The 13,902-nt window shown below is 39.2% G+C and overlaps 1 protein-coding gene across 4 annotated transcripts in view; it reads right to left on the bottom strand.

The window, feature by feature from the left end:
* Positions 1 to 13,902, bottom strand: part of INO80D (INO80 complex subunit D) — a 45,494-nt gene that overhangs the window by 14,192 nt on the left and 17,400 nt on the right. For all 4 annotated transcript variants that reach the window (XM_062640614.1, XM_062640611.1, XM_062640612.1 and 1 more), the window contains 6 exons: positions 11,323 to 11,431; positions 5,834 to 6,058; positions 3,693 to 3,802; positions 1,959 to 2,092; positions 509 to 726; positions 53 to 210 (listed from right to left, as the gene is read on the bottom strand). In XM_062640614.1, coding sequence (XP_062496598.1) covers positions 53 to 210; positions 509 to 726; positions 1,959 to 2,092; positions 3,693 to 3,802; positions 5,834 to 6,058; positions 11,323 to 11,431 — 954 coding nt within the window. The remainder of the gene's footprint in view (positions 1 to 52; positions 211 to 508; positions 727 to 1,958; positions 2,093 to 3,692; positions 3,803 to 5,833; positions 6,059 to 11,322; positions 11,432 to 13,902) is intronic.

Genomic DNA, 13,902 nt, shown 5'->3' with positions numbered 1-13,902 from the left:
TTTCAGTTCACTGACTGTGTTCACGTTAGCATAAAACAAAATAAAACAGTACCCTCAAAGAAATCAAAATCTTGCAAGTCATCGGGCAGCCGTGGCAGGACATCAGAGAAGTCCTCCTGATTCAATTCCAAGTCATGTGGAATGTCTGTGATTTCATTGGCGATGTCATCAGGCAGCTCATCGGCACTCAGCTCTGGCGTTGAGGGGCTCCTAGACAGAAAGTACCATTAGTCCCCAGTGTTCAATTCTGATTCCTCCAAAGAACTACTACAAATGCATATCCATCTATAATGGGTGCTTCCTCACACCTTTTGTTTTCCCCTTTTTCTAGGAAAAGAAATGTTTTTAGAAGGTTTCTTTAGGAAGCTTGTTAGCCTATTGATTAGATAGGTAAAATGCAGCATCAGGAGCAAGACATTTTATCCAACAAACCAAATAATTACTCAAATCCAAAACACTGACAACATTAAAGGTAGCAATGGGAAACTGGGGCAGGGCTACCACTGACCGTATGTGGGGCATCTCTACTGGCAGTGAGATACTGGCAGGCATGGTGAGGTTCCCTTGGGGCACTGCAGGAGGAATGGGTTTCTGGGGCCGGCGTGGGCCTCGCCTTCTCTTCTTCTTGTGTTTTTTGGTAAGTGCAGGTGGCTTCGTTTTTTTCCTGGGTTTCCTCTGCTGCTGGTGCTGAACTTTACGGGAGCTGTCCCCTCTCAAGAAATTGTCCTTTGGGAATAAGACAGTAACAGTGGGAGCATATCCGGACCATGCAGTACTTTCCTTTCTTTTTCCCCCAGTCATTCCACAGACATTCATGTGTAATCCAAGAGAGACTGCTAGCTTACACCCAGGCACGGTTACAAAAATGAAGCTGTTTCCTTTCTCATCGATCCCAATGGCAAAAATCACAGATTATATTATGAGGTATGCTAAATAGGAGATCATGCAGTGTTGCTTTTAATATAATCATAGCAAACCCTAACTAAAATAATTGCAAAACTGTAACCTTTGGCAGCATTCCTGTAAGTACTGAAGACAGAACACTGTTGTGAAGTAGAGATAATGGGAAAAGGGTGCAGCAGCTGAAGCCAACATCCTCAGCTGCCCACTGCCATAAAAGAGTAGGACAGCACTGAAGAAACAGAATTAATGCTGTGTGACTAGGGCAAGGATGTGGGTGAACAACTAAGGCTTCATTGGTTTTGAACAGCAATCACTGACCACTGAAAAAAATAAATCAACCATCATTAGTCTTCAGGAGTTTTATGCCTAATGCCTTGAAGGAGGGGCTACACAGAAGTGGGTTTGTGAATTATTCTAAAAGCTTTTTCTGGAAGATGGGAGCCATAAAAGGAGAGCAGAGAACATCATCTTAATTTCCATATTCTCTCAACTTGTAGTAGGCCACTGCTTTCCCTCTGGGATCCACAGATCCCTAAAGGATGTTAAAGATAAATTCTAATAGTCACCAACAGGTAAATAAAGCAGCAAACCCATTATCTGTATGCCTGTAACTGCTATCTACACTTCCTCTAGAAAATATTTTGGGCCCCATGTACTGAGACTGCTTGAGAAGCAGTGTTCTTACCCACACCACACTCATACTATATTCAGATCCAATGGTCAGGAGTAAGCCCAAATAAAATAACCACAGGATCTCTCACAATGATTTTCTATTTCTCGATTCAAGAGATGAATCAGATTTCTTCCAGTGAAGGATATTCTCATGCACATTTTACTATATCCTCAAAAGTATGTAGAAGATTTGCACAACATACTTTATACTAAATGGGAATGTTTGGCATGTTGTACCCTCTTAAGAGAAATAAAAGGAAACAAGCTCTTAAGTTGATAAACTTCCTAGTTGTCGAGCAAGAGTTCATAGAAAGACTGGGGTTAAAACTCCTGATCATCCCAATATACAAATATATAAATTACACTTTTGGCTTTGTACTTACCATTTTTTTGGCATGTTCTTCGCACAGAGGTGTCTGATGTGTAATGTCAAAAACTGGCACAGAGCACTGCTGACCATCCGCAAACTTGGCTGTGCAACTTGAGAAGAGCTGCTGAGAACGGTTCAATAAGATATCTGTACATTTCTGAATCAGGAATAACACAGAAGGCAACGATGGAGGAATGCCCTTTGATTTATCAATCTGATGAAGATCAGAGCCTTCAACTCTACCTGTCCATAGATACTATTTTTAATGAGTACCTTAACTTTGTTATGCAAGTTCAAAGCTAGGTAAAGCTCAAACCCAACTTTTAAAGTGAAAAACTGCATAAATGCAGGATCTCTAATGATTTTATTATATATTGAGATAGTTTTACAGAAGCAGTCATTTCACTAATGATTTCTTAGCAAAAAGAAGCCTTTTCCTGGAGTTTTAATCAATACATCAATAGAAACAGTTGGAACAGTGTAGTCAACAGGACTATTTCCTTACAGACTAATGACAATCCATACTGAAACATTAAAGAAAGAGTATTTCTTAATTCAATCTTTTAAGGTACATTTTTGGCATTTATCTTTAGAGCACAGACAAAGAAGTTTCAAGATCCTTCCTGCTCCTCTGAAAAAAAGATGTGCAATCAGACAGAAAGGTCAAGTAAATCCAAATGTAAGCTTGCTGAGATTTCCTTCAGAAAAATCCCTTGCAGGAGTGAAAATGTTTCCAGACTTACAGCAAATCAAACAGATATTTCATTGTGTTTTTTCAAACAACATTAGAAGCATTCCTTCCATCTTGAACAGCTCTCACACCTCAACATCACTTTGTATGTTCATAAAATGTTAAAATGCAAAAGAAAGGACAAAGAAAATGAAAAACCTTCAGAACAGTTCAGCCATCAGACTTGTACTGATGGTTCAGAACCAAGAGCCTGTTCATTTTACGAGAAACAGTTTCCATTGAGAAGGAAGTGCAGAGGGGAAAAAATATGGGTAAAATCACTAGTCCTGACTTCTCTACTTTATGCACACCAACAAGCAAGACCATAAACAAGAACAAAAAACCCCAAGCCAAAACAAAAAAAGCAGGATCATGAGGCAAATCCCAAGTACAGCTGTACACCATGGTGCTCTCTCATAGAGAGATTTTGAGCTGCTCTGCAGACTACTTCTAAGGAGACTGCAAAAATTAACCAAGAAAAGCAAGGCATCTGCAAACCAAAAAGGCTGAAAAGGTGCTGCAGTCTGATAGCTACTGGGACACCACTAGTCACTTACAAGCTCCAACAAAAGAAGCCACTCCAACAAAAGCACAATTCTTCAGCTAAAACCAAAAAAGACAGTCTGCAAAATTCTTAAGTATTCCAGGTCAGAAGTCTGCCTACTTACAGCCTTCAGAATCAAGCCTCACATCTAATGTGCAGCCACCAAAAAAAGCTTACAAAGGTAAAATGATGTGACCATAAGAGGTGCCACTGGCAAACTACTTATCTCCACCATCTACAGACCCAAATAATGGAGACAAATGGCAGGGGGGTTGGAACTTGATGATCTTAAGGTTCTTTCCAACCCTAACTGTTCTATGATTCTATGATTCTAAGAGTGATGATGAGACACTAAGAAACAAGTATTTCTTTGTGAAAACTATTTGGCAATGCAAAACATAACAAACAAAAAACCCTACAACAAAGCAGCACCCACACCTGAATCCAAATCCCATACTGTGTTAAGAGGATACGCTGAAAACAATGCCTGGTAAATGGAAGGGCCTTGTTAGTGCACTGTTCTCCCTTCGAAGTCCCACTACAGGTTGTTGGTTCTGCATCTCTCTGCCTCACTTGGCTTGTGCTGGAAAGAAAAGAAACACGGAAGAGTTTAGAGACAAAACCCCAGGCTCAGGTGGTTAGTTAGCAAAACTATTGCACTGAATGTGGCACAGTAGGATGAAAAATTGTAACACACATGTGTGTGTGTCATGATTCAGATGGGTGCACACTATTACCGAATTCTACACAGGGACAGATGTCAATGACAGGCAAAGGCGTGACTGCAGTAACAGGATTATTGCTTATTTCACAGGGCCTTAATTGTAATGAAAGGTGCTGTGTGCTACTACCATGTAAATAGTATAACACCCTGCAACAGAGCCAAGGACAGCAGAAGGTGAGTGTCAACACAGGTGACCCTTAAAATGAGGTCAACCTCTAGAATACCATGTAACTGAGTATGCCTAGATGGGCTGTCAAGTGCACTTCCAAGCCTGTTCATAAATCAAAACATGCCGAGCATCCCCAGAGCTTACATGCAAGCATGTGCTCAAACAAACTTAGACTGATCTCTGGAGTGGTAGAGTCTGACTGTGCTCAACATGGGTAAAAGCTCTCCTTCAACAACGTGCTACAGCCCAATCCACCAGCAGGTGCCCAGAGCTGAGTGCTCCCTCAGCACAGCCTCAATGCTTTGAGCCTGAGCTGCAAGCAGGCGACCAGACAGCAGTGTGGATGAGTACTGTAAGCGTTACACAGCTTGCTTGGTGTTGGCCTGCTTTCGAGCCATTTGTCACCTTCATGTAGACAAAGCTGGCGATTCCAGGGCTGACTTTCACCTCTGTACACGTTGTTTTCTAGGTTGACAAAAAGCTGTCTGCAGCCTGACTGTTTTCCTTGAGCCATTTCTGTCATCAACTGCACTTTGACTGAGCAAAGTTTTAGTTAGCAATATTACTCCTGTGAAAAATTTCATAACTGAAAAGACTGTGATTACTCAAATTAACCAGAGCAGTGATGACTGGCATACCTGGCTTTGTCAGTCTACCAAAACAACATCATCTTTTTTGCGTAACAGAAGGCAAAAATAATGGAAAGACCTCAAAAACCCAAACCAAACAACAAAAGCTTGTCAGTTCTGGCAGGGTTTTGCTGTAGTTTAAGTTTGAAGGCATTTAAACAACTTTGTAAACTAGCAATATACCTCCATATTACACCTCTGAGCAGCTCTTCAGCATCATCCCGCCTCCCCAACAAGAAACCCTCCAACTTTCAGGAACCACAGCCTGCTGTCCAGGAACAAAAGCATCCCATAACAAGAATATACTCTCAGTACCCTATTCCAGCCTGCCTCTCATATTTGGTTCTCCTACCCCCACAGTCATACATCTTGTAAAGCAAAATCACAACAGCAAAAGTATGTTGCTGATACCCCAGACAACGCCAGGGTTCAGACTTACTCTGCTTCTGCACAAACACAAACCAACCAACTCTCAGTATGCTGAGAGCTGGAGGGATGTTGACATTATCTAGAAATAACTCCCACAGAAGGTAACCTTCCGAGTTGTTAGAAGATATTCATTCTGTTGCCAGGTTTCATTTAACGTTAGATTGAGTTAAGTCTAACAAAAAGCATGAACTTAAGCTTGATTTGCTGGGAAGATAATTAAGAGGAAGTAAAGACTTTTCAGAAAAAGCTGTCTGAAAAACAAAATCTGAATTGAAGCAGTGACCGGCAAACCAGACTGCACACCTTCTAAAGAACCAGCCTTAGTAAAGTACCACATATTTGAAGGCAGCCGAAATGCATAGATTAATTCATAAGAATAAATTTTAGCATGTCACTAACTTGTTTTGTAACATTTAAGGACTTGGACCCCAATACTGCTGAACAAACAATTCATGTTTTAAAGCACAAAGCTGAAGAATGCCTCTCTTCATGGAAAGCCCTGTATGCCATGTTTATTTTACTTCACCAACAGGCATTTATGAGGATTTTCTGCCTTGTGCATGCCTACCAGTTTCACAGTTCAGCATTTCAGCTGCTGGATATTCTGTCCATCTCCACCCTGTCCAGACCCCACGTTACTCCAGTCACAGGGGAAGGTCTAACCTGGTACGAGCACACGTAGCTCTTCGGAGTTCTTGTATCAGTTGCCCAGTACGCTCCGGCTCTCTGCTGGCCGCCTGCAGCAAGGCTTTCCGGAGTGTGTGCCGGCATTTCTTCTGACGAGATTCTGCCCGCTCCAGGCGGCAGAGGTGCTTGTATTTCTGCTGAAAGTAAGTGCAAAGTCTGGTCACCCTGGAACTCCTGTCATCTGCATTGTCATCACCGCACCTAAAGAAGGGAAGATAAAAACAAATAAGCTTTAAGTACTTTAATTTTTTTTTTTTTTCCAAGGAAACTAATTTGTCATTTTAATAGATTGGTTAAGTTGGTATCCATCTTCTAGCCCCACAAACACCCAAAGGCTGAAATCAGGCAGGGGTGCTTGAGAAACGGTAACAGCAGGATTCCTTTTGAAGTCTAAAGGTACTTGCCCTTCTTAGTATGTCATTATTAGAGATTACATCAATTCATCATGAAATCTGACACATTCAAATGTCTGGAGCCTGCTGTTCAAAAAAAAATCTATACTGTTAACCTTTATTTACTGTAAATGTCTCAGCAAATGAGACAAACTCTTAAATCAAAGTGCAATTAATGGAGAGGACAAGGGTGGGGAACTACGCAGTGGAAGCTTATTGAAGAAAGGTCATGCTGGAAAAGATGGTCCAATATTAACAAGTACCAAAACTGCTGACTTTTTCCAATTGCTCTTACTGCTGCAGGTAGCATACTCCTTTCTTAACCAATATACACACTTAACACACCTAGCAGCTGATACTGCTTTCCCCTTGCTGCAGAGTTATAGCTGAGTTACAATACAGCCACGGAGAAGAAATGCACATTTAACTTTAAAGGCACTGAGGGGAAAAAAATCAGACCAATGCTAAGCAGTGATCAGACGAAGGACTAATCCAATTCTTTGTCTGCTTAAGAAAGCCTTTTCCCATTTATCTTGGCTTTCCATATGTCCAGGTACATGTCAGCAAGACCATCAAACCATGACAACACATTCAGTTAAATGAAGTAAAAATCATGTAACAATAAAACCGTCACTGGGACTTTTTAAAATAACAAGGCCTACGAAGCTACCCAGAAGCCCTCCACAACAAGAATTCTAGTTTGTAGAATTATTAATTTTTGCTCATGGAGCAACAAAGCGCATGCAATGAATCTAAGCAAAGCAGAGTTTGTTCAGTTTTTCCTTACAGATCAGAGAAACTTTCTGCTAACTTCCCTACCTGTGAAACAAAGGAATGGCAGGGGGAAAGAACCAAATCCAAACAAATGAAGGAAATTAAAAGCTCCCAGGGTTCAGACTGCAGAGCTTGGCCACTGACACTGAATGTGCTTACATCCAAACCTGTGCAGAGCAAAGTAGACCCCAACTAGCTGATGATAGAAGAGATGCAAGATACCAGCCATTATATTTACTAAATAAAGCAAGATCCAGAAATGGAGGCAGCACAGCTATCCCTGAAAGGCAGTATGACTAAGACCTACTTTTCTTTCTGGAAACTCTTACTCTATTTACATGCAGGCCAAATATAAGAGACTGCATCCATCTCCACTAAGGCTGTCCACATTTACTCCACAGGAGTAAACACTGCCTTGACACAAACACATTTTTATATAATGTTATCTAAAGTCAACCATACTACATATTTTGCTTGTTAAAACAGAATACAGGTAATTTTCTAGAAGCATAAATTACAAGTAATTAACCTCTCCAGTTACATGCCTAGCAACAAATACAACTTAAACATTGTCAATGGAAAGATCTGGGATAGCAAGAATGGCCACTGGGAAAAACAACTTGTTTAGAAAAATCTAACTGTGTGCTATTTAATATATATGGATGGGATCAATTAGGTATAGGTAGGTTTAAGGTCTCAGATTCTGGGCCAAGATTTTTAAATGAAGTTGCATATATACTGATTTAATTTTAAATATGGTTACAAATTAGGTTTTTAAAAAGACAGGAATATTCCTCAGTGTTTCTTTCTGGTGAAAAGATGGTTTATTAATGCAAGTGTCCATATATTTGAGACTTTTTACTTCTCTCTTATTGAAATAGACAGAGAAAAGTCATCTTATGTTACAGTATTTTGAACTGCAGTTTACCAGATCATTTTTAAGGAAGTAGATGAAGACACACATACAAGACATAGAAAGAAATCATGCCTGCAACGGGCAAAGGCTTATTTTGAGGCAGTTTCTAAAAGTCTATTCAGAATTCTGTTTCCAGGTCAGCAACATTAAACGAAACATAATTATATGTTTAAAGAAACCTAAAAATATCACAATAACACTGCCTTTTTTTTGTCTTCATTAGGCAAGTACTGAAACTGAAAGGTACTTTTATTGTTTTTTCATAAACAAGTTTACCAACTTCTATTCAGTTTATTCTCTTAAGCTGCATACAAAACTTCAAAGTTCAACTTAATGTGTGGCATTTCCTTCCTATGAAAGTGCACACAAACCATTTGATAATCCAAAATGCTCCTTCCCAACCCTCCCCTTTAAGACTGTCATATGTAAACATCAGGGGAATTATCGCTGTGTGTTCATGGAGAAAACGAAGGCAGCATGAAGCAGCAGAAAGGAAGAGCAAAAGGGTAGCTGGGAGCAGCCAGGCACCACCAGGGAACCAGGAGAATACACTCTCTAGTCTGAGACACCTCAACAACTATGCTTCAAAACCCTCTGTAAGGAGGGATTTGAAGAACCTTCCCTTCTTTTTAGTTCTCCTAGTTACAGGGAGCTACTAAATCCAACTTCCACAATACGGTAGTGGTATTTCCTCCTTTGAGTGAGCTGGTATGAGGCAGGCCTCCAACCTTCACACTCCGTTTTCAAACTCGCTACTTGAAATGTTCACTTTATCTGTATTTCAGCATAAGAAGTGAAAAACTACTTTGTTTTAAAGTCATCTGTTTTCCAGCACCTTCTAAGCTGCAAGATCCAGTAACTGAATCATCTGGGGGGAAGCTTCACTAATCTATGGCTGGGAACAGCCCCTGCTTTCCCTCCAAATCACTGCTCCTGTAGGGAATTCCTGTCTGCACTGTGTCCAGCGCCAACTCCTGCACTACTATGTGAATTCAAACATGCCTGCCTCGAAGCACTGCATCCTGGAACCCTGTGACACACAGGAACCCCAATTTTTCAAAATTAAAGGACAGAATAATAAAAGCAAACATTTGCCCTGTGTTTACACAAATGACTGGAACAACATGAGTTTTACAGATTGAAAGGCCAGAACACAGGTGAACTCAAAAATGTATTACTGTTAAGACCTGAATTTTAAATCAATCCGGTGAATTTCTGATAGCTTAAGAGCAGCTAGAGTACCACAAAAAAGTTCAACAGGAAGTTAGAAGATTACCCTCATAATCACACAACCAGAAATGCTGAGAACAAGCTGTCCAGTAACAAAGAAATTGATTCTTGGCTTTCTTTTACTGATCTGTTCTGAGAAGCATCACTCCCACTGTGTTCCACGAAGTCAAACGGAAAAAGAATGGAGTTAGCTGGTGGAGAATTACCCCTCTTGCACAGGGACCATGAGCTCAAACACAAGTGAACAGAGGAAAAAATAGCTTTCATAGTAAAATTCAGGTATGTGATTTCAGAATCTAAAGGTTTTGGGAAACAATCTCCATTGGTTTCCTGGTAAAATTCAGACTCATAACAAGTCATTGGCTTACTAAGTTAGGAGCCACCACTCCAGATTAGCAAGACAGAGTCATTTTGACAACTCGGATCACCCAAGAAATAGCCTGAGATAATTCGTTTTTAGCAGCAGCCAGACCACTGCAGAAGTGTTAAGGTGAAACATTACAGGTAATAGATGCCACTACAGAAGCTTGCAGAATAGGAATTAAAGTTTAAGAAGGCTGACATCAAGTGAATGCATCAATATTTATCTATAAACAAAATTAGGAAAGTAGTTACAGAGCTAACACTGGGCAGGCTAATGGGAAGTACAAAACCAGCTAGCACCATACAAAAAATTATCCATCATGGTTAGTTAAGACAGCGTTTAACTGAGGGGCAAAAAATGCTATAATGGAACAGAAAACATCCAGACAAGCTATTCTTTTCTCTCAGTATGTGAAAAGAATAGGAAGAATCTGAAGGATGTTAAGACAAATAGAAGACAGAACACACAGAGATGACCTTTATAAGTTTACAAAAAAAAAAAAAAAAAAGATCTATGGGAAAAGCAGATCAAATGTCAAAGAGAGATGAGTTCAAGTGAAGTTATTTAACAGATATGTCTGCTCTGAAAATTATGTATGATTTAAAAGTCTGAAAGTCTGTTCATGTTTTCCCAAAACAGTTAAAAGTTGTCTTTTAAGTTAAAATTAGTGTTTGTGAAAGCTCACTCTCTCTCTCTGACTGCTGATGCCCTAAAAAACAATGGTCATTCATAACTTTCTTACAAAGAAGAGGTTTTTCCTGTTAAGTCTACACAGCTTTGATTTCACTGAAGGCTCTCTGTATGCAGCATCCTGGTGTCTGTCCTCATGGCAGAGATAGAACTAAGCTGTTCACCTTGTGGGCAGACTTTAGAGATGGTGAGAAGTGCTGGTAAGTTTCAGAATTTTCATGTAACAACAAAATAACATTTCTTTAACATCATTACTCTGTGATATTTAAAAATGAAACAGAGAGAGTTGTAGTCTCAAAAAGTCCAGTTTTAGTGAAAGAGAATCATGTTATAAAAAGCACAAATTTTGAGACCCAAATTTCATTTTGTTATCAACATGCTTCAGTTCTGTTAAAATACTATGCTTGGGATGCTTTGCTTTAACTTTGCACTTTAAAATGTTTACATTAATAGACATATATTATCATATTCTGCTGTAAGTTCAGATTTATGATGTAGCAGCATACGGAGAACACTGTAAGTCTTTCTGCACCAGCTCTGCTTATCCCTTCAATCACAACGCTTTCTCTCATGCTCCCAACTATTTGACAGAGGTTTATTCAACACTTAATTATGAAAAGTGCCTTACCCTTTAAAAAAAAAAACATTGAAACATCATCCTGCACAATTACTGTAAAGATTAATGAGTAAACTGTAGCAAGTTTACTAATAAAGCCATTCACAGACAGTAGAAAAGATAAGAAACCAATGGCAACTACTTTCATTTGGTTCTAATTCAGGAATTACCTCTACTAAGCAAGGCATGCAAGTTAATGAATAAATCCAACCAAACTCAATTAAATTTAGGCAAATAAGCTTGAATTATTTCCTGATGCATCCTTCTGATAGCAGACTGCACAAAGGTGTCTAAGTCAGGTGGAAACTGGGACAGAAGGTGACAAGCTGTTTCATAGTTCTTACAAGCAAATGAGTTCAAACAATCCTTTGTTTCAGCAAAGCACTTGAACAAGTGCTTAAATTCTACTAACTCCACTTGAAGCTCACATTTACATGATTTATTCCACCAGTGCCAACATGAATACTAAAGAATTATACTCACCCATGTCTATCATAGCCGAGAGTTTCTCGGATAGACCATGCAACCTGGTAAGGGGAGGTTTGCTCTGAATCTTCCAACTCTTCTCCACTGTCTTCAGACCAATCCAGCCCTAAGGGAATTGAAAACATGAAAGCTGGATGAGAAGTGTATCTACCTCATAAAAGTCTCTGAGCAAACTATGGTACAGAAGATGAATGTGTAGTATAGTCACAAGCATAATTATGTTTGAGAAAGTCATATAATATCCTCAATTATATAGGAAAAGTTACAGTAACAGCTCCATTACAGTGTGCAAACAGCATGCACTGATTTTTGTCAAATTTGAGTTTGCCTTTAAAAATCCTTATTGGCTTCCTTATTGGCAGTGGAAGAAAGATGACCAGCTTTCTCAAATACAGAAAAATATTCCACCTTTCATACCAAGCACACGAGATCTTTAGAGAAGAGGTAACAGAGAACTCCCTGACATGAGGAAATGAGTGCCTGGTAATTTTTAATACTGCATGATCTAAATAGGTCACTTTCATTTCTGCTCATATTCTGACCCCTCCTCTGTGCCAGAATAGAGGGAGAATAGGAAAACTGCAAAACAGAACAGCATGGACAGAGATAGACACACAGCTACACAGAATGTTCCTCTGCTCAGCCTCTGTAAATGCCTGCCAAATGCATACATTAGCATGAAAAGAGAGCTTAAGGGAGAGATGCAAATGCTCTTGCACTTTTGCTAAGCAGCATGCTTTTGCTTAATGATGATGCAGTAGGATCAACTTATTGTATGAACCAGCAGCCTCAGTCAAGCTAAACACAATTGAACAGGACAGCCAGAAGCAGAGTCCAGCAAGTTCTCAGGTGGAACAGTTTATCTGGAGCTTCAACTTTTGCAGTTTTTCCTACTATCTCTCCACATCCAGTGGAATCCTTGCCAATTCCTTGAAGCACGTGGGATAAAATCCCATAACTGCATTTACAAGCCAGCGTTATTACGTTTTCACTTTCTTGTGTGCTCCCTGAAAATGGAGCAGTAGCTGGGGCAGAGTTAAGGAGCACTTTATTTTTGCTAAAAATAAACTAAACAACTCTATCTGAGATGACTCTGAAGACAGATGCTTTTTGGTAAATGCATCAGTACTTGGTCTTTCAGAGTTAGACACACATACTTAGAATACCACCCACCATCAAGAGCACCTTCATCATTGAGAAGCAACACTTTAACATAAACCATCAATATCAGAAACCATATTTTTCAGGAACTTCAGCATCCTGAAAATTCTATTCTTCATTCCTATTTTCAAGATATTCGTTTGAAATAAACTCAAATCTATTAAGACATTTAATAAAATGCCAGAATTTACCTTCAACTTAACTGTTAACTCCCACCCCTTCCATTAATGAATGAAATAACTCAGTAACTGGATAAAGATGTCCACAATTGTTACCATGTAACAAATTATTTACCTAAAGTTTAAAAATAAAACCAGAGATTGCTCTGAATTGTTTCTAATGGGCACTGCAGAAATGAAGGAATAAAATCTAATCCAGATTCAGCTATACTCACACTGAAGACTGCAGTTACATTAATATCCAATTACTTGGCTGTGATGTAGGTACACCTAAAACTAGCTGCATCTTTTTAAAGATTGTGTAGTCATCTCCATTGCTACTCTGTCATAAAAAAGAAATCCTGAAATTCTCTGAACCAGCATAAGTAGTCCTTAATATAAAGGCATATTATGAATAAATATGTTTTTTCCACTCTCACATAATTAATACGTGAATTCTGTTACTTTGCCAAATAGAAAATGTTCTAATTGCATACACATACAGTTATGCAGATGCACATGTTCGTAGGTCTAATCAGTTCTTGTACTATGCCTCTTTTTCAGGAAAGTGTATTCTCTTCACCACTTGAGAATGTAAAACTTTAAACACAGAAAGTGATGTTTCTACAGTCTCTCAAAACATGGGTCACTTTCTAAGCTTTTGGGGTCTGCGACACTCAGAAGCGCCTCTGGAGTTGCCATTCCTCAAAAGACCTGCATTATATATAGGACCATCAAAGAGGTTTTCTGAAGAACAACCTCCTTTGGAGACATGCTATGGGATGCTAATTATCTTCTGAACAAATAGCCAAGCTATCCCATGAGTGCCAAAGGTCAGATCTTAATAGCAAATTAAAAAAGGTTAATTGAAATAGCAAAAATTACAGATGCTTTCAATTAAATAAGATGCTGTATGAAAAATGTCCAGATTTATTTGAAGACTTTTTTTTTTTTTCTTTTAAAGAAAGGCCCATCATAAAAGGCATTCCTTCTCTAATATCACCCACCGATTCCCATTTCTCTTAACCAGCGTGAGTATTTTACTTGTTAGAAAAGCTCAATCTAAAACTAACCAGAAAAGTAAGGTGACTTTGGAAGGTGAGGGAGAAAACAAGTTTGCCTAGGTCTACCTAGGTCTGTATTCATAATCAGACAAATAAGCCATGAGATCAGCTACCTTTTTAATGCTTTAGAGAGTACTACTGCCCTAGCAGCAAGTTGGCTATATTAACTTACATCTTCTCAAGAAGCGATTGTA

This window comes from Pezoporus occidentalis, unplaced genomic scaffold (genome assembly GCF_034315485.1).
Source record: "Pezoporus occidentalis ecotype Australia unplaced genomic scaffold, CSIRO_AGI_Poc_V1 ctg66, whole genome shotgun sequence".
Lineage (NCBI taxonomy): Eukaryota > Metazoa > Chordata > Aves > Psittaciformes > Psittacidae > Pezoporus > Pezoporus occidentalis.
The sequence above is the reverse complement of the archived record's forward strand: the minus strand, read 5'-3'. Positions and strand labels throughout refer to the sequence as shown.